Raw genomic sequence first — 21,656 nt, forward strand, 5'->3', positions numbered from 1 at the left:
ATACCCTAACGCGCACATTCTGCAAATCGGGGACTTCAATTATCCAAACATTGATTGGTCTAACCCTCAAATAACTACCGGTAGCACTGTATCCAAAGAGTTTGTTAGTGTCTGTCTGAATTATAACCCTTCTCAATTGGTAACTGAACCAACGCGTGTCGCACATAATGCCAACATTCTATACCTAGTACTGTCTTCAAATCCTGAAACACTACCGTCTCTTACTTACTGTAACGAAATAAGTGACCCCAAAGTAATTCATGCTACATTCACCTTATTCCCGACCCCGCGCCATACTCATAAAAAAAACAATCCGCCTTTACGATAAAGGCAATTACCCAGTAATAAAGAATGAATTAGAAGAATTCTACGAGGAATTCAAAACGGCCTTTCAACACGATCTGTTCAAGAAACTTGGTCTCTTTTTCAAGAAAAAGTAGCACTCTTAACTGAAAAATACATACCAACATTATCGATTCAAGCTAACCGCCATAAACTATGGTTCACAAAAAATCTTGAAACACTCGAGAATAAGAAAAAGCGCCTATTTCGACAAGCTAAGCAAACCCCGAACGATCACTCGTGGAAGAAGTACTACGTAGCAGAACGCATTTATCTATCAGCAATCCGCTCACGCAAATACACTTTCTTTTATTTCGATATGGCTAACACGATAAGTGAAAATCCAACGAAATTCTGGCAAATCATTAACCCGCTGCCATCACGCACTATCTCCTTGCCGAATGAGCAGGGTGAAATCTTATCAGACTCGGACATTAATACACATTTAATACTAACACATTTAATACAGCCTTTTCTTCAGTGTTCACTTAAGAACCAGACACTCCCTTACCTACGTTTCTTGCGCCGTCTCTACCTACAATGCCGGCTATCACTTTCTCGACACATGGAATTTCAAATATAATATATATTTTTCAACTTTCTTCATCCGCAGGTCTCCACGAAATCACATCCAAGTTTTTAAAGAACACTAAGTTCATCTCTGCAGCATGCTTAACATTGTTGTTTTCACAGTCATTGTCTTCTGGAAACCTCCCGAAAGAGTGGAACATGAGCAAGGTCATTCCAGTCTACAAATCGGGCAATAAAAGTTTGCCTGTGAACTACCGCCCCATTTCCATCACGTCGGTGCCCTGTAAGATCATGGAACATGTTATATACACCCATATAATTAACTTCCTTGATACTAACAATTTCTTTGACCAATCCCAGCACGGATTCCGCAAGGGATTAACTTGCAAAACACAATTGGCTATTTTTCTTCACGATCTACACTCAAATCTCGATATTAACATAGAAACTGACGCAATTTTCCTTGACTTCACAAAAGCATTCGACAAAGTAGCTCACCAACGACTGCTCCTAAAACTTTCACAATTAAACCTACATCCTACATGGATAGAACAATTCCTCACTAATCGCATGCAGTCGGTGTACGTCAATAACAATACTTCTGAGTCCCTACCCGTAACGTCAGGCGTCCCTCAGGGCTCGGTACTAGGCCTCCTCCTATTTTTAATATACATTAATGATCTACCATTACACGTGTCGTGCAATATCTGCATGTACGCTGATGACTGTCATTTACCGCTCAGTTACTAAAGATAATGAGCAAATCGCCCTTCAGGAAGACTTAAACAATATTCAAAATTGGTTTCAACGTTGGTTAATGGTCCTAATTGCCCTACTACATGTAAAGCAATGTCGTTCTCCCGCCGTTCTAACCCATCGGTATTTCAATACGAAATCGCTAAGGAACAAATTCAGTGTGTAAACAATTATAAGTACCTGGGCGTTACCCTTCTCAAATGATCTGGACTGGTGTGTGCATGTGACTAACATTATCTCTTCAGCTAACAGATCACTTGGGTTCCTACGACGTCACTTAAAAAACGCACCTCAGCATGTGAAACTATTAGCTTATAAGACACTAATACGACCCAAACTAGAATACGCAACAGCCATTTGGAGCCCTCGCCAGATTTTCCTCATTACCGCCCTTGAGGCATTTCAGAATCGGGCCATCCGGTTCATTCACTCCGCTTTTTCATACGATGTCAGTGTAACTTCATTAAAAGCGGAATCTGGCCTACAAACCCTTTCCCACCGCCGTTTAATTGCCAGCTTATCATTATTTCACAAATTCTACCACAGCATACTCAATCGTGCACCATATAACTTGCCACCATCACGCATATCCCATCGCATAGGACATTCCTTAAACGTATACCTCATCCACACGCGCGCACTGTCACTTTTGCATCTTCTTTTTTCCCTCGAACAGCCAAAGACTGGAATGGCCTTGCGCACAACATCGTTTCTATACCCAGCTCATCTGCCTTCATAGAAGAAATTGCCTCGCATTATGCCTTGTAACATTTTGATATTCTTTGTTTCTCATATTCTTTGTAACCCACCCCTTATGTAATACCCCGAAGAGAGGTCTTTAAGGAAATAAAGTGAAAGTATTCATTAATTGTTTTCAGAGCACAAAATTAGCAACCTACACATTTAAAATTTTCGGAGCACGTCACCAAAAAGCGGCCGCCATTCCTTCAAAATATGATATACGAGTATCTGCTATAGTTCTCCTGCCAGAAAGCAAGTGCTATAGTGTAGCTCTTATTTAGAAACAGCCTGAAAGTGAAATCGGCAGAGTCAAAAGTGAACACATGCCTTTAGAAAAAATTCAAGTCAGTGCTCTATTGGTATTGAAATGGCCCTGCACGTTCGACTAAGGTCATTTTTGCAAACATATCTACAATAAGTCATGATTACACAATTAAATTCGATGTTAGACCTGTAAGAGGGTTGACTGGATTTTTTATGGTGATAAGAGACTGACTGACACTGCAACTCTATGTAGACCATCTCTGGACAGAGATTTAATAGTTGCAGCGTTTGATAATCCAACAATGTCATGGCGTAAGGCGCACGAATCGTTGGGCGCGGCTGATTATATTACTTGATCCGGACCTCTCGCCCGCAGGTTAAATATAGCAAACTGATCGTATATTCAAATACGGTTTGACGGTCCCAAAAAACTTAGAAAAATGCAAGTATAGCGCAAGCTGAAATTTGTTGGGGCGGGAACTGCCCAGCGCCAGGCCTTCTCTGCAATGCGAGGGTGTATGACGAATCCCGCGCATCGTCCGTTACAGCCCGCACCGAAGAGGCCCAGATGACAACCCTCGCTGCCCAAGCAGGGGATACGTAGTAAAGAAAATCATGACTTATGTGGCCACTATAATAAGAAAGAAAATTTAGCTGCAACTGTAGTTTTGTAGGATTTTCCTGTGTGCAGACGAAACTGCAGCTTTCAAAAGTAAGGGGGGGGGGTCAAATTGCATACTTCGCCCTCCCCCCTACACACACACTTCTGACAGTGAGGGGGTAAGTGTAATCGACGTGAGCATCGCTGTCTGCTCTAGAACATACCCCAACGCATTTATTTGATCCGCCGACAGTGCAGTCAGTATTGCCGCCACCAATAACTACACTTGTTAGAGAGTTTTAGGTTAGGCGACGCAAGCCACACTCCTGCGTTGGGGGACTCAAACCGGAGGGCACACAATATAACCCAAACTGAGCACAAAGGAGCTCAAATAGCCCTCAATGGAGTTTGCTCCACCCAACGCTTGGGTGCTGCTTGCGTCCCCTAATTTAAACTCTCTATTTTCCTTTACGGGCGCAAGATCGCCCATTAAAGTTTATATTTCTGAAGTTCATCATCGCTTGCCTGTCGGCCTGCGTCCGTCGCTTTCACTTGACACAAGAGTGTTTTGTTGTGCTGTTGGAAAGAGTGATTCCCTCTTGAAGTATACTTTCTCTGTTGAAAACGCTAAAACGCACAGAGAAATAACAAACGGTGTAGTTTGCGAAACACTGCCGTTGTGGTTATCGCCATAGAACACCAGCGTCCGATTTCAGCGCCACGCACGCGTCAAAGCCCGCGGGCTGTGAGCATTCTGCACGGCCGGCCTGGGAAACTCCGACGAACAGAACATCTGAACGACCGGATGGTCGTCGCGACCAAGCGCCGCCTACGCGGTTCACGTGGCGCCATCTCGTTTACAAAAAACAAAAACTAGCTACGATTATATTAACGCGATAGCGTTAAGGAGCCCGTGTCGCATAAAAGCCCGTGTCGCAAGGAAATGACTGAACTAAGTGAATTTCTCAAGCTAGAATACGTGGAAAAATCGTAAACTATGACTTAGAGACAACCTACAGGCATGATAGCTCTCGGATTGTAATTTCAATATACGAAAGAAACATAATTCTGTTACGCGAATACTAAAACAAACCGCTTTTCCAGCGTTTCTACAATGCATAGACCGGAGGCGGCGCCCACCATTTGCGCACGCCGGCGCGTAAATATCTCAAAAGAGTCCACAGAGCGGCGCGCCCGCTGCCTTGAAACACTTCCAGATGGCGCTCGCCTCCGCCGCATCATAAAACCCCTTAAACTTCGTAAAGTAGTGACACTCTCCTCCTCCGCCTTCCCTCCTCTCTTTCACGCTCCCTTCTCGACCGTGGCGCCGCCTACAGTGCTCGAGCGTAGCAACAGCGCCAACATGCGCTCCTCGCCACTCCGTAGACGCTTCATGAGCAAAAATGGCGCTGATGCACGGTGCGAGGGCCCACGTAATGCTATTAGGCCAATAGCGACGCCACGTCGGCCTCGGCCAGAGCGCGCGAGGAGGAGGCGGTATTCTTCAAAGCCTGGCACTACTTTACGAAGTTTAAGGGGCTTTACCACATCATACCGCATCACGGCCCATGCAAGAGGCCGCGTCTCCATCAGAAAGCCCTCCTTCGTGCACAGCGTTCGCCGCGAGCGTTTCCCGGTACACATTACGATTACATACGCTGCAGTTGCCGGAAAGCGTGAGAAGCATTCAGGGATCTTTGAATGCTGTCGCGTTCCACTCTTAAAGGAGAAACTTGAGCATCCTCCAAATTTTTCTAGTGGATAACGATTTCTTTGGGCAACGGGTGAGGGTGCGGATATCTATGAGACAGTCATTTAAAGGATGGCCTGACGTTTGTGCGCAGGCGCGAGTACGAGCGGCTGCGAGAGAAAAATGTGGGAGCTTTTGCTCCATGAATGTCTGTCGGTCTGTCTTCACCTAGGTACTACGGCGGAGAACTTTCTTTGCTAGTTTTGTACGCGTTTGTGCCCTAGGCATGCCAGCAATGCAGAGAGCGGTCGAGTTTACGCTCCGACGCTGGCTGCCCGCGCGGTGAGGCAGTTGTCCCGGACGCGTGTTTACAATTGCTAGTAGGTACAGCGGGGCGTGGCACTTGCGCAGATGCTGGACGTTTGCGCGCATGCGTGGGTAAGAGCGGGTGCGAGAGAGCAAATGTGGGGACTTTTGCTCCTTGAATATATGAATGCCTAGGCACTACGGAGGAGCTTTTAGCGCGTGTTGTATGCGTTTGTCCCTAGGCGTGTCGGCAGAAGTCGCGGGGCGCGGTTGTACTGAACTTAGCGTCGCAAGTTGGCGGTTGGACGTAAGTATATTTATTCAATTGGGGTTTTTACTAATTGAAACAACGTGTCATTATTTCGCATTATTGGCGGCGCCTTCAGGACACCAAAGCGGCAACGGGGACACCAAAGCTAGAACTCGTACTAGTCCGTGGGTTGGGGCTCACCGAGGCCCCAACCCACGGGCCGCCCTGCTTTCAGCTTTGATCCCCCTGCTACCCCTTGGGTGCCCCGGAGATCCTGCGCCGCCTGCTTTATTATAACCTCAGGTGCTCTCCTAAAGCCTCCGTTTGCCGGTTACATGTGCCCTCCTGGAGCAGTGCTTGTAAAAAATCCAATCTATCGTCGCGACGAAAAAAGTGACCCGCGACTTATACAACTCCAGTCAGAACCTTGCCCCTTCAGACACAGCGATAACCAAATGGAGCGTCCGTGCCCACTGCCTCACTGCGCGGGCAGCCAGCGGCGGAGCGTAAACAAACTCGACCACACTCCGCAATGCTGGCATGTCTAGGGGACAAACGCATACAGCACGTGCTAAGAAACCTCCTCCGTAGTGCCTAGGCAGAGTCACATATTAAAGCGAAAGCTTTATATATACTGGCCGCGAACTTGCGATTTCGCCGTGGCGGTGCTCCGAGGAGACACATGACGTCACAACGAACGCCTCGCCGCGGATATATCTCTCTCACTCTCTCGCTCCCTAGTCACTACTGCGCATGCGCCACTAGTAGCACCGAGCCACAGGTTTTCCGCCGCTGCGCAGCGCCTTTCCGGCGCCGCCGTTTGAGTTGACGTCACACCGCGTTCCTCGTCGTTGAGCTCGCCTCCGCTCGCTTCGCCAGCTGCGTCGCATGCCTGATAACATGTCGAAGGATTGAAAAGGAGAGCTCGAGTGCGCCGCAACCATAGTTGAGGCGGCAGTATGGACGGCGACCCGCAGGAGGAGGCCTGGAATCGACATCAGAACGAGATGAAGAGGAAACGAATCGCCCAGGAAACAGACCAACAGCGCGCCGAACGACTGGCTATACGCCGCAACATAGCTAGACAACCAGACTAACCTGTAGTTGCAATCACGATTAACCAAGGCTAACCATGCCTTGGCTTTCGCTACGTATATCCTGGCATAGCCGAGCTAAGTCACTGCTAATTTTTTTCAAGGAGCAAAGGCCCGCAGATTTGCTCTCTCGTACCCGCTCATACTCGCGCCTGCGCGGAAACGTAGAGTGCCACGAAAAACGCCACGCCCCGTTGTACCAACTAGCACTTATAAAGATGCCGCCAGGACGGCCTATTTGGTGATCGCTGTGTCTGAGGGTATGTCGGACAGACTTTCACGCGGCTGCGGCGCTAGTGCTGAGCATGCCGGATTAAACCTTTCTTGCACCTTACGGCGCTGTACCTTCAAAAAAAAAAGAAAAGAAACGCTGATTTTTTCCGGCGGGGCAGTAGGGCCTGTTCCGACTGGGGGAACAGATCCTCCACGAGGATCCTCTTTCCTCGTGGAGGAGTGAGTGAACGTGAGGCTGGGTCCAACATTCAGGACGTTTGACAAACACGTTTATATTTACATATGTACAAGAAAATGCAAAGTAATACAGAAATGTTGATGATGAAGTTGTAGTCGCCGATCACTCTCGCCGTCCGTTGCTCCTTTATGCCTTCCGTGATCGTTGTTCAGTCACTTCCCCCAATCTGGCGTCAGGGGCCCGATGATATCAGGTCCCACCAATCCGGAAGTCGGTTGCCCTTTCCCTAAAAAGGGAACTTGGTCGCACGCACGCGCATCACTAGGCACAAACAGGGAAAGGAGGGGAACCTACGCAGACTCCGATCGTACACTGACAGGTGATGGCCGTATCATGCTCATTGCTCAAACTTCTCCTGAACGAGGTACTCTCACGCTGGTCATAAATCATCCGTTTTGAGAACCATTTTGACGAGGCCGTCGGCCCGTTCCCCATAATCGCGCGAGCCGTGACCTGAGGTTGTCGCGGGGCGAACGGCCGATCACAACAGGGCCGCTTATTCGGTCATTCCAGCGACGCAGGTGGCGCCACGCGGCCGTCCTCCGAAGCAGTCACCCGGTGATAGAAATCTGCGGCGCAGTTCGGCGGTTCGGTCTGCAGTATGCAGGAAAAAAGTGAATAGTAATCGCATGTGCAACGTGCCGCATGCTCAAACCGTGCCGTAGCGAGTGTTCACTGCCAAGGTATCTTTAAGATGTATTTCAATACAGGCGTAACGACCTGAGGCACTGGAACCAGTTACGAAGCTCGTACTACATTTACATGACACTGAATCGCATACAGAGGTGATACCACTTGTCTACAGCGATTGAGCCGAGCTCTGCGCAAGGAAGAAACAGATTTTAAGGGAGAAACAACTGCAAATGCAAGTGGAAAAACGTGAAACCCGTTCAGGCACAAGCACTTGGTCCTTAGTCAAACAGCTACGCTAAATCTCAGTTCCTTGCTCCGACGTACGCTGCTCCAGGCTCTAGACGAGCGTGATCACCCCTGTACGTTAGAGTTTCGTAAATTGTTGTATTTCACAGCCGTTTTTTTTTTTTTTTTTTACATTTCCAAATGCACTAAAGTTTGTTTCTTACTGCACAGGATTAATTTGTTAAAAAAAGGGGGCGCTTGAAAAACAACTAACGTCTGTCTGTTACCGGTATACGCTTGTCTTTACTAAGTGTTTGCGAAAACACAAATATATGGCTTCATGCCCGTGAGCATCTTCAAGGCTGGTAACGACATACTGACATTTACAGAGCCTGTACCTTCACGTAGTGCGGCGTTAACGCAGTGCCGCGGGCCCTTGATTCATTCGTCTGCGGGCAGAGCGATTCGACGCTGATCTCGGTGTCTCTAATGGAATAGTAAGCAGTTGGGCTAGTTGGTTTGACATTATTTTTGCAAAGGGGAGCGCAGAAGCGTTGCGGAGAAAGGAGACGTGGACAGGAAAGACGCTCACTTGCAACTAAGTATATTTTCAGAGACAAAACGATTTCACACAACCTAAAAGGGATCGGGAAAAAACACGGCGTTAACCTCGCCTTCACAGTTCCTCTCAAGCTTTCTTGGTTGTGCGCCCTTGCAAAACTGCCATAAGAAGAACAAGACCTGTGAAAAGAAACCCACGAAACCACTCGCTTCCTGTGCTACCGAAGTCGTATATAAGATACCACTCGACTGTGGGATAGTTTACATTGGGCCGACGGGGAGCTGTCTAAATGACAGGCTAAGAGGACATTCTTCATTTCTAAAGGCCCTGAGCAACTCTACGCACCTTCCTGCGCACTGCAAGGATTGTGGCTGTTAAAGCCCCTTTTCGATAAAACCGAGATTAAATGCAGATCGAAAGGCAGACTCGAAAGGGAAATTCTCGAGGCAGGTCAGATTCACGCTCATGCTAACCTTTGTATTAGTGCCCCGTCAGAGCATCTGATGGATAAGGAATTTCCGTTCCTTGCCCTTGGCTGAAGCTTCTACGCCACCTCCTCTCTCACTCGCCCCCCCCCCCCCCCCCCCTCCCCCCGAAGGTTTTTTTTTTTTGGAATAACTTCTGTCAGGCCACTTGCACGTGCCGTTGTTGCTATCACCTACGCTACAGTTGTCATTATTGATGTAGTGATGCATGCCTCGTCGTTAGGCTCACTGTAGTTAGGCCTCGTCGTTATAGAGAGAAAACGTAAACATATTTTACCAATATCGATGACTGCGCATGCGCAATAACGTTCCTGGTGGTTTGTCTGGGAAAATATACTTAGTCGCAAGTGAGCGTCTTTCCTGTCCACGTCTCCTTTTCTGTAACGCTTCTGCGCTGCCCTTGGCAAAAAATCGTCTTTAATGGACTTGATGCCGCAGCATAAGATGTGACCGGCGTTGAACGTAGCTTCGCCTTCATTTACACACCTTTGAGTCTCTTAGCAAAAGCGAAAGTACGGCTTGCAGCGAAACTAGGGGCCCTGTCGTACTTTGCTGCTCGAGATGCCCACGCTTGCGAGATCGCCTTATCACCGTCTCGGCAGCCTTTTTGACCTACCGTCGCGGACCTACCGTCGCGCCGCCTCTAGTCGCTGGAATGGGCAGGCTTTTCGTATGCCGCTGTCCGCGACTTTTCATAAGCATTTTTTAGTGGTCCCCTTCGAGTGAAATAAACGCACAGCGCCTTAGCAACCGCGGTTGAACGCCACTGCCTGATGTCACGCCGTGAGGATTATTGGCTTTGAGTCTCATCCACCTTAGGTTAGGTTAATTAGCTTAGGTTTAGGTTAGCGTAAAAGGCGTTACGGTGGCGAGGCGTATTCTCAGAGCGGTTACGCCGCGCGGATGTTTCTCTTTGAGTCTCGGCCACATTAGCTTAGGTTAGCGTAAAATGCGTTCTGATAGCGAGGCGTATTCTCACAGCAGTTACGCCGTGAGGATTATTGTCTTTTCGTCTAGGCCAAGTTTGGTTAGGTTAACGTGAGGTTACGTTAGATTATCGTAAGAGACGTTAGGGTAGCACGACGTATACTCAAAGCGGTTGCAGGGCCGGGCGTCGAGCGTCACCGGTGGCGTTTCAGCCACTGCGTTCAACCACGGTTGCTAAGGCGCTCTGACTTCTAGCTAGATTTCCAATATATGCTGCCCGGCCTCTACTACGGTCCCTACTGCTCCCACGGAAACATCTGTGATGCTTTCAGGGTACATCGCCGTAGAGAGAGAGAGAGATGAAGAGGAAAGACAGGGAGGTTAACCAGATATCAGTCTCCGGTTTGCTACCCTACACTGGGGATGGGAGATAGGGGTTAGAAAGATGACAGAGAGGAAAACGCAAAAAAAAAAAAACACGCACACATGGAGACACACACACACACAAAAGGCGTTCCAGTTAAAGACGTTCGCGAAGGCCGGTAGATCGCAGAAAGCGCAATAGCGCTTGCACGGCCTTCTGCGACGTTAGGTACCTTTGGTGGTGTAGAATTCTTTTTTCCGATAGCGGTTGGTCGTCCAGTTGGTCAAGTTCGTGGCGAAGGCATTCCCTCTGCGGACTGTACTGCGGGCAAGCGCACAAAATATGTTCAATTGATTCTTCATGGCCGCAGTGGTCACAGGTTGCGGTGTCGGTCATACCTATGCGGAATGCATAGGCTTTGGTAAAGGCGACGCCCAACCAGAGTCGATACAAGAGCGTGGCGTCTCCACGGCGAAGCTGTAATGGCACTCGGATATGTCGGATCAAGGCAGTACACTCGAGTATTTCTTAAACGTGGCTCATTCCATTGCGACGTGGTGCACTGCCGAGTAAGCAGGCGGAGCTTCTGTGCTGCGTCAGTTCTAGAAAGTGGAATTGGTACGTGGTGCTCTTCAATATGGGCTGAGCGGGCAGCTTGATCGGCCCGTTCATTGCCCATAATTCCGCAGTAACTTGGAAGCCATTGGAAGGTTATTTCATGGCCTGCATCACTTATACCGCCGTAAGGCGCAAGAAAGCTATGATCCGACGACTGACTTAGTACGAGCGCCGCAGGTGCGAGACAGTCTGTCTGACACAGCGGGGCGGTAGTGCCCGCTGCCTCACCTATTTTACCACGCCAGCAGCCAGCGTCCGAGCGTAAACCACTCCGCAATGCCAGCACGCCTAGGGACAAACGCATACAACACACGCTAAGAAACCTCCTCCATGGTGCCTAGGCAGAGTCAAATATTCAATGAGCCAACGCCCCCACATTTTCTTTCTCGCGCCTGCGCAAGAACGTCGGGCCGGATCGTCGGATATCTGAGGGCGAGATGCGTAAATCCACGGCGAACACAAGCCATCAGCAGCCAAGGAAGAAATGTACGAAAACAGCGCTGCGTACGCTCACCTACGTCTACCGTGCCTGCAGCATCGATTCAGTCTCCCAAGTTTACCCTGCCATCTGTCGCAGTTACATAGAAACAAGTGAGACGCCGACTTCATAATAATGGATTGTGCTCGTCTCTTTCCACGTCCAACCGAGGGCACCACGCTACCGCAGGTCCTCATATTCTCAACAAAAGAGGGGTACTTCGATGCCTCTGGCGTGAAAATCACGAAAGCTCGGGGTGAAGGACAACGGTGAACTGAAGCGCGGCACTTCTTGAATAGGCATATTTCTCCCTATTGGTAGAGGTTAGAAAGGTTCTAACGTGGTTCTAACCTTCTAGCATCTATACCAGCGTGTGCTCTGTTATCCATGTTTTTGAATTACTGCTTTTTTTTTACATCGGTTAGGCTATAGGGCTATAGTATCCGTAGCACCCGTTTCAAAAGGAGCATCCGCACATCATCATCATCATCGTGCGTGTGCAAGAACTAAAGTGCAAAAACTCAGCGATTCCTTGGGCGCTGATTTCGTTCATTCGTTGAACCTGAATGCACTCTTATATAGTGGTAGCTGTAGTAACACCAGTAGTGCCTCGCATTTTAGTTCTTTAAGCAAACATGTCTGCTATTCTTCAGTTTCGAAATACGCTTCCGCGCGATAACGTAGCCAGAAAATGCTTTCAGGAGTGCGAGGAGGGTATCCTTCCGACGCTTATCCGGAAGCAGCGACCAAACCGAATACCAAACCAGCACCCGACACTTCGGCGTACGAGCAGGCCACGTACTAACCCAGAAATTTCGAGGCAGGCACGTGTCCGGTGTGCCCCCGCCGCACCAAGCACCAGTAGACAACGATGGAAGCTTTAAATTTCTGTGTACTGTACTAGGAATTCGGCTATTAAAATCTCAATGTGTAAAATTATTTCTAAGCACCAGTAAGAAGTATTCAAGACAGCAAACACGTGTGCGATCCCTTCAGTCGCTTTAGTAATAACGCCTACAAAAATCGGGTCGTACAATGCCAGCCACCTTGCGCCTATGTGGGCAGAGGGCAGCGCCCAAACCGGGGGCCAGGGGGAGTCCAGCCTCCCAGACTATCAAGCTATCTGACCGCGCCGCTCGGAGCACGCCGACCGACGCGTATCCGGAAGCAGCGACCAAACCGAACGCCAAACCTGCACCCGACACTTCGGCTACGCCGACTTTGCCCGCAGCAAGTCATGTGACCAGATAGCAGAAAAATACAAAGGAAAAGAAGCGTAGGGTAGGAAAGGAAAACTCAAAAGAGAGAGAGAGAGTATGACGCATGCGCAGAGGCAGTTTCAGGCAGACGGCTGCATAACCTCAATCCTCCTGTTTGTTACCGCGCGACGGAGCGGTTTTGTTTTTATATTACAGTTTCCGATCGCCCTACATAACCTGATTACATGAAAGCCAAAATTTGGAATACTGTGTCACGATATCGAGAAGACGACGACATCAGGGAAGGAACTGCGCGTCGCTCGCGTGGATTGGAGGTGAGGGTTTCTGGGATCTTGACCCATAATGGCGTCCAACCTCGTAGCAATAACTATATTGATATTGCTTATTTTTGCTTGAATGAGGCCGCATAGTCCTGCTACGTTGCACTCAGCAACAAACACTCCCCGAACTTATGAGTGTTTGTTGTAATTGCTGTCCATGCTGTCTCGCTTCGTTTGTCATGAGAGTCCGTACAGGTCACATACCAAGAAGTGGTAAGGTTTGCGTCTGCTCGAGTTGACCTGTGTTGTTATGTGTGTGACTTCGCTGTTCTTGACGTTCACCTAAGAATTCGCAGGCAGGATTTATGCAGTAACTTCGTTGTGAACGAACAGTTTTGCCTCGTGATGCGTGCTGTTACCTCCTTGTCTCAAAATAGGAATCGTGGCTGTGACGGGTCTGCCTTCTCTTTTCTGCTTGGTTGCTTGTGCATTTAGCTATCTGTTCTTCTGTTTCATTTTTCTGCGTGTTTTTGGTGCGTTCCGCTATTTATGGTGGCTCTCCGAGCTCCTTTGGTTTAGTTGCCGCTGAACAATCGCACATACGAACCTTGAGCTGAGAAAAACAGGAAAACAGAAGCCGTGTTCGATATGCCCCTTTTACTCGATCTTCCGTCACGTTTTTTAATCTCGCGGTGTTGCTATCTGCGATAAGTGCTGAGTGTAGAAGCGTCTAGCGCTAAGATTGTCGCCGAAGAGTTTTTTCGATCACGTTCCATCTCACTTGCAAGCCGAGTTAAGGGAAGTGTGGTGACGCGTCGTGTTGCTCTGTTTTTACTCGGCTGTTGTCTTGGCGCACGTATGTACGTACAGGAAATGTAGCGATCGAACGTGTTTCTTATTACGTCTGTCGCCTTCGAGCTTCCCATGGATGTTCGCCGTCCTGTTCTGTGCGCTTATATCGTATCGCTGGGTTCCTGAACGGCGATGGCATGTTAAACAATCGGGGATAAGTCACCCTGCAACGAGGGCGAAAGTACGTGTACGGGACGGGGGCTTTCTTTTAATGGTTCGTGTTATGTCAGAATATCAGGAGGGCAACAACCGTCCGCAATAAAGCGATACGGGGTGAAGAGCCCCGCAGCTGCACAGGCTGCACTGCTTGCTTCGGATGCTTTGGAGCGGCCTGGCACTGTTTACAGTCGAGAAACGTCAAGTTGAGGGCGTTGTTAACAAGCTCGTAAACGTCTCTTACGAGTGAGCTATCGTTGCTTTTTATCTGAAAATTTTTTCTGGACTACTTCGAGTCTTTTAGTCTTAATGAAATACGACATTGCAGTATATTAAATGTAGCAAATACGTTATACCAGCGCCTGGTTGTACCAGGAGGTGCTTGCTGTACAGTTGCACTCGGATGAAAACTGCATGGCTGTTGACTTTTATGAAAGCAACAAAACAACTGTCAAAATCAAAATACCTTTTTTTTTTGCACTTTGTTGTTGCCCTAATGATAAGTTTTGGGATACATTCAGCTATGAATAATTACTTTAGCATGCTATGGCTGTCTTCCAAGGTTGCATGGAAAAGAAAAGCAAATCATTAGCACTTACTCGCATTTTAGTGTTTCATTTGTTTCCTGTGGTATTGATCTTGATTTGGCTCCACGAGGACATAAAATGAAGTTGAACCAATGCTTTTGTTTGCTTTCTAGAATAATCTCGGACAGCGTGTAAACTCTGGTCACACGGGGCACTTTCGATCGCGATCGAGCCCGATCGCGATCGAATTTCTCGATAGCGATTGGCTCACATTCGTAGCTTGAACAGAACCCACTAATGATAGGAGGTCCCCCTGGCAGTTTCTCACTCTGGGACCTCCTGATGCTGTATATAATGTGTAACCCCGTTTCTTGTACATGCAATAACAAACAAACTGTGACGCCGGTATTGAACATCTTGCTGTCATGTTATTTTGTTTGTTTAAATGACATTCGTTATTTAATACATGCAGGCTACTCTTGCTGCATTATAATGTGTATTCCGGCACTAAATTTATCAGGTTATGAGTCTATATGACGAGCCTTGGAGTTAGTGTACAATTTTCTTTCACTTATTCTTCAGCTTGTCAACTTAGCTTGCTGTTGTGTCTGTGAAGTTTGTTGAGAACAGGCCTATTTCAGGTTTGCACAGCTACTAGACAAGTTTAGGTTTTTCTTTGCATGCGTGGTCTAAACTTATGTCCTCAGTTTATGCGACAGCACTCTCGTGCAGCCACGGTTTCATAGTGTTCAAGGGAAGAAAATATAAGAAAATAAGTGCACTTTGAAAAATTTATCTTGCAGCTAAAGAATAACTTAGTGTGTTGAGAACTTCAGAAAGCATATGTGGAAATGCTGCATGGTTCTACTTGTTGCATGCCTTCTTCCTCGTTTTTTTTCCCCTTGTATGTCGGTAGTAGCAACTGCCGATTTGCTTCCGGATAGTGTCATTGGCCGCATAAGGGACAACCGTGTAGTGTGGTGTGGCAGTCTGTTTTGTTTTTGTTGTTTGTCTTTTACCCATCATTGTAATCTTGTTTCTGGTGCCACATCATGTGCTTTGAGGAAGCCTCTTCTGATAAGGCTGGGGGCTATCTGTGGAGTCCTGTTTCTTTTATCCTTACCACTAAAGTGATGGAGACTGAGTGGTGATGGCTGGGATGCCACTGCACATACTTGTGGTGCTTGAGTGGGCACAGCTGGGATCTTGTCAGTTGACCCAAGGCTTTTGGGCATTCTTGTTTGTTGGAGTTTGTCTGTCGCATTCTTTAGGACTTATTTGTTAGGAATTGCGCAGAAAGCTTGTGACCATGTGGATGAGCAACATTCTTGTGTGCAAGCATCAGCTGTAGAGCAAGGCATTAATTAAATTTTGATTCATATGGTGAGATTCAATTGCCTGAACATACTGTTTCTTCTGTTGACTTGGGATTCATATTGAAGTTTTTCCAGTACCTTTGTGCACAAAGTTACATATATGTGCAAATTTAATATTTTATTTCATGCCGGTATACTTATGAATCAAAGCTACTTTGCATATGGCATCAGTAACCAGTACTATGAGCACCTATTGTTTTTGCTATGAGAAGTGTTGTGTTAATACAACCATGAAACATGATCGTAGTTATGTATTGCTAGCGAAACACACAACTGTGAACAAGCATTGCTTCACAGTGGCTTTATGAGTGCACATGCTTTGTTTACACAAAATGGAACCTTCGATTGTTGAAACACTTCAGAAGATTTTTACAAATTTGTTAGTTTTAACCTGCCTTTGCCCAATTTTGTGGAATTGGAAATACTCAGCCTAATAATTTTGGGGGGTTGGTTACTAAATTTTTCACTGCTTACATTTTACATGCACTTGCAGTTTTTCTTTTTCTACATATAATTCTACAGCTTTCTTTCTTTCTTCAGTTTCTAGTCAAGCTTTATGCTTCTCATGTTCTAGCTATTCAAAAGCCAGCACTGACCTATGTTTTAAGTGCCTCACTTTTACAACTTGTGTGGCGCTCAGTCAGCTGTGTAAACCCTCGTCTCATGGATGTGCCAAGACAGCTCTCCAATCTGAAAGTGCTTTGGCAATGTTAGCACAGGATGCCTCTTTCCCTCTCCTAGCCAGATAGGCTCCATCCTGTGGTATCTTACTCTTTGCCAAACTTTTGGTGAGCAAAGTACAAGTGAGGCCTGAGCATGCATGAGAGCGACCAGCTTCTAGTGCTGCCAGGAGTTCATTGTCACGGCAATGTCTTTGGTCTAGTGTTTATGTTTTCTGGTGGACCAGATAACGGTCGCTAGTAAATACGCCTGAGGTAGCCGTACTCGCCACTTCTGTTGCCAGGCGCGCTGTTGGGTGACGCAGCCACAGATCAGAAGCTTGTTTACAGGCATGAGACCTCTTTGAGCCGCTAGACAGTCAGCCTGATTATCTGTGCCTTTCTAGTGCATATTGTCCAGGAGAATAATTAGGGAAGTGAACCATTTATCAGCCTTGCTATACTGCCTGAATGTCTTTTGGCAGAGTTAATAGAGCAGTGTGATACTGCTGTAGCCAACATTGTATGCAGAAATAATTTAGGCAACTGTACGAATCTCCCAGTAAAGTTTTCGTGGCGATTGTAAAAAAAAATTATTGGCTATATTACAAGCCTCTCCATCATTCCTGACACTGCAAAGTGCAGTCCAGGAAATATTTTTTTTTAAATACTGACCTGTAGGTATTCTCACTTGTAGGTATCCCACTTTGTGTAATGTGGCTTCAACATGGTTATGATAAAAGGGATAAATTTTGTTTGCAGAACTATTTAATTAAGGTGTCATTAACTAGGTCCTAATAACCTTTACTTGCTTGGTGTATAGCCACTGCAATTTACAAGTGCATACTCATTAGATGGAAGGGGTTTTACCAATGTGATTTTTACCAATGGATTCGATAACTCATACTTGTAAACTTACTTTTGACATGCTATATAAAACATGCTCAAGACCACTCCAATTTAATTCACTGAGCATCTTTTTTCTGAATGTGAATGTTGAGGCATATGTCAACACATTCAAGATGGCCTTAACCTTTGTCGTGTGTTCATCATGTTTAAGTACATCATGCTGGCTTCCCCGGTCCGATACCTTTATTTTGTGAGTGTGCTCTTTAGAAATAATGTGGTGGTTGTTCACTGAATTTTTTTGCCTTTCTTCCTCTCGCCCCCCAACCCCCACCCCCTTTCTTTATTTCTCAGCAGTTTGAACCTCTCCAAATGTTGACATGGGCAAGATCACCAACCGCCCCCAGGCTGATACTAGTAACTTGCCATCTGGCTACATCTCAAAGGGTGAGCTTGTGCTTCTTTATTTGTCACAGAACTTGTGCAGTCATCTTGTTCCGCTTATTTCATTTTAGTAGCAATATAGGGTTGGGCATTTGGTGCAAACCATTTAAGCCCGAATAGCGGCTGTAGTGAACACTTGTTGCACAGAATTGTAGTGAGCAGTCAAGCAATGAGACAGGAATGAGAACTGATAGAACTTGTGGTAACTGCAGTGCATGCATAAGTCCTTTATTTATTTATTTATTTATTTATTTATTTATACAAATTCCTACAGTACCCTCATGAGCATTATTGCAGGGGGATAAACAATGAAACAAGTACATCAAATACATAGCTACTACAAAATACACAGCATCCGCTTGGCATATTATACATCAGTAATACCATATGATAATAAAACAAAGAAAACGATCAATTCAGTAATTATCAGAGCAACAAATATGTGATTGTGATAAAGAAAATAAATAATGAATATTGTTTTGCATGCAAACTTATGTATGCTACCAAGTCCTTTTTTGACCATTCAGACTAAGTAGGTTGTACTTTTTATGCAACTACTGTGATTTTAGGTGTAATGATAACATTCTATTTTGCATGCATCTTGCTATTCTAATTTGTTTGCACAGCACATGAGCCAAATTTATATCTCGCAGTTTTTAAATGCTAAAACTAAAGCAGGTAACAGTTCTATCCAGATTCTTTTCCTTTTTATGCTTTGTCAGCAGTCCGATTGGTGCACAGCCTGCATTTTCACCAGGATCCTCATTAAATGCCTGGATGAATGCCTGTAGTATTAAATTGCCACCATCACATGAGCAAATTTGCATTGAGCTCTGACCTGGTAAAAAATCTGAACACATGACTCAGCTTTCTTCGTGAACTGTGCCCATGCTGTATTGTCACAGTGGAGCAATGGCTGTAATAAGGCACAGTGTTTTGCTAAGGAAGCAAAAGGGTGGCACCACACTGGCATGCTGTTGTGTTAACTCATGTGCTAGCTGTAGCAAACGACAGTGAGCGAGGGCAGCATTTATGCTGTAAACAAAGCTCTCTTTATGAACTTTTTTGCATAAAATAAGCAATTCATTGCCGAAAGAGAAAGTGTTGGCATCACACTTGAGCAGGATTGGTGATGTCTGGTTACTAGAAGAGAACACAAATCAATACACATATACAGAGATGGACAGACAAGACGAGCAAGTTCTTACAATGCTGCATTCAAATGCTTGTCCGGTCTGTCTTTCTCTATGTATGCGGGTCAATTTGCACCCCTCTTCTAATGGCCGTGTTTAACCAAGTAGCCCAACAAAAAATACTCCTACGATGTCTAGTTGCTAACAATTTGATCTTTCATTTAAACGATGAGGGGTGAGTCTTGGTGTTGAGATTTGCTGTAAGCTGATTAGCTGCAGTGTTATTTTCCCTATTACATATGTTGAAATTTGATGACACTAAACTAGAATGCGTGAATGTAAACAAAAAAGTATTTTAATGCATGGTTTGCATCCACGTTCTAAGTATAAGAACTTTTGAACTTTTAGATGGAACTGAAGAACATGGATGGAAAACATGGATGGAAAAAAAGTTGATTGTTTGGAAAACTGCTCTGAAGCTTAGAAGTTGACGAAGAAAACTAAGCTTGGCATTTATAACCACCTATAATGTTACGTTACCAGCTGCAGCTGTCACATAGTTTATTCAGCTAGAGATTACCACAGTTCAGTTACAGCAGATGGATATCTGCAAACATTTGGGATTACAAATCTTCAATAATAGCATGTGAGTGTTGTACTTACTCATTGTCACCTGCTACATCTACCCTTTGCGGTGTACCATCATACAGCTTATTCTGCTGTCATGTACAGGGGACACTTAGCTTGCATGTGGATGAAGTGCTAACCAGTTCGTGTTCCGATAGGAAAAAACTGAAGCTACGAAAGTCTGCTCTTCCCAATTGTTTGATATATACATGATATGCAATCCTGTAGACGTGAAGCTTTTAGAATCCTATAGTATTCAGAATCTTCATTCTCTTCCAAGAGTCATGCAAAACAGTTTCTTTTACCCAGTTTTATTTGTTTGATTGTTTTGAGCTCTTAAGGTCCCTGCAATGTCAACATGGTGGGAATTATTGATTGTGAATGCGAAAGTCATGATTGCACATGAGAAAATACATTGTTAGTGGAGACAGCGAGCAACATGTTGCACACAATGTAATGTCGCACTGGCCATTGGTGATCTGCCACTTTGCCCCCTCTAGGTGCTGTACAGTCCCGATACATTCTCAGGATTCCTTACAGCAAGGGCCAAACTTGCCGGGTAGCATTAGGTAAAAAAAATTAAAGTTAATGTAGAAGGCTGTTTTCTTGTTCATTATGCTTGTTATTTCTTGCTCTGATGTGCTTTTAATCACTGTTTTGAATTGTTATACATTCTGGAGGTAGTTCATAATATCTTCAAATATGGTCTTGTGTGTGTGTGCAGGGTCTCTGGTGCAAATAGGACTAGCATCATCAGGTGTAAAGGAAGAGCACTATGGCCAGGTGTCTGGGCAGCCAGTGAATTACGATCCAGTATCGTCTTACCGAGATTTGCCATATTCGGAACTGAGTGAGCTTGCAAGCGCATTGTGTGAGCAGTCCCACAGGATGGAGTCTAATCTCAGTACACTGGACTGCACTTTGGACACAACCAACCAGCATGAGGATTCTGTGTCTTCTACTGTACGAGACATTGCTCAGGTTTGTTATACCTACCTGGAAAGCTTGTAATTATAGCTAGCAATGTAGATTTTGGGTTTGTTTGTATTAGACTATGTGTTGTACGTGCTAACAGACAGAGAGTGAAGTGTGCCTTCTTTGCTGTCCTTATCCTTTAATGCTTGTTTGTCCTTTAACGCTTGTTTGTAAGCTGATAACTTAGGTAAAGTAACTTGCATGCTGTGCTTTCGTCTTGTCATAGTACATTTCCCAAAGTGTGTTTGCAGTCTGGTGTAACACCTGGTAGCAGTGGCTCTTGCGGCACTAAACAACACACATTCATTCATCAATTCACATGGTAACATAATTCAAGCACACGTAGTGAAGTGCTGCATGAACACAGATAGCCTAACCAGCCTAGTGTGCAGCATATGGTCTTTTACTATTACACCTAGAGACCTTCACAGGGTTCTTTCTATTGCCAGGGACAGGAATTGACACGACACAACGAAGTGGTGGGAATACCGTGCCATTTGCCCCAATGTGCATTCTATCATCAAGGCTACTTACTATGTGACACTACAAATAGGGATTGTAGGGAAAATTGCCCCAATGCTATGCCAAAATGCAACATGTTAAATATGAGGAGCTGGTGCCAACCATGAGTAACACAAGTTCCTGCCCAGTAATTTGTCTAGCCTTAAGTCTCCTCATAATGAAGTGGCAGCATATGTAAATATACTTACCTGGCGCCAGGATACTGTGATAAGCGAGGCGATGTCTCCAGGAAGAGGCACAGGCATTGCACTGCGCTCGTGTTGACCCCTGCTACTACTCCAAACTGGAGCAGATGGGGCGTGCAAATAAAAGTAAATAAAAAAATGTTACATGTAGAATTTGCCCCATATGGCAAATCGGTTCTGCAGAATCCTGCAAGGTGGATGAGGTTGCACGAAAAAAGTAGCCATCCCCCCGACTGTAGCACAAAGCTAGAAGGAAACCCACTTGGATATCTCGGAAAGAAAACTTCGCAGTTGAAGAAAAACTTGTACTGGGTACGGGATTGAACACGGGACCAAATCCTGGCATTCTGACCTGTTTTACTCCCATGAAAAACGATACACCATAATGCAGAACCATACTTGCATTATATCTCTGCCTTATTTCAGTGCCACATGCTATGTACCATTGGCTTCCATTACTCTGAGATAGCCGTTGTTCTGAGCATACAGTTTGGACACCGCCTATTGAGGCATCATTACTTATCATCACCGCCTA

The 21,656-nt window shown here is 45.9% G+C and overlaps 1 protein-coding gene and 1 long non-coding RNA gene across 3 annotated transcripts in view; one reads left to right on the forward strand and one right to left on the reverse strand.

The window, feature by feature from the left end:
- Nucleotides 1–7,056: 7,056 nt before the first annotated feature.
- On the reverse strand, nucleotides 7,057–11,350 carry LOC129388202 (uncharacterized). Its single transcript, XR_008615233.2, has 2 exons — nucleotides 10,476–11,350; nucleotides 7,057–7,641 (listed from the first exon to the last, which is right to left on the reverse strand). It is a non-coding gene; the product is annotated as an uncharacterized lncRNA (long non-coding RNA).
- Nucleotides 11,351–12,663: 1,313 nt separating this feature from the next.
- The window catches only part of LOC126544793 (uncharacterized), a 122,039-nt gene continuing 113,046 nt past the window's right edge, over nucleotides 12,664–21,656 (forward strand). The window contains exons 1-3 of one of the 2 annotated variants that reach the window (XM_050192261.3): nucleotides 12,664–12,873; nucleotides 17,590–17,682; nucleotides 20,164–20,420. In XM_050192261.3, the coding sequence (XP_050048218.1) occupies nucleotides 17,616–17,682; nucleotides 20,164–20,420 (324 nt within the window). In that variant the 5' untranslated portion in view covers nucleotides 12,664–12,873; nucleotides 17,590–17,615. The remainder of the gene's footprint in view (nucleotides 12,874–17,589; nucleotides 17,683–20,163; nucleotides 20,421–21,656) is intronic. The other variant, XM_050192262.3, reaches the window with a different exon arrangement.

This window comes from Dermacentor andersoni, chromosome 1 (genome assembly GCF_023375885.2).
Source record: "Dermacentor andersoni chromosome 1, qqDerAnde1_hic_scaffold, whole genome shotgun sequence".
NCBI lineage: Eukaryota > Metazoa > Arthropoda > Arachnida > Ixodida > Ixodidae > Dermacentor > Dermacentor andersoni.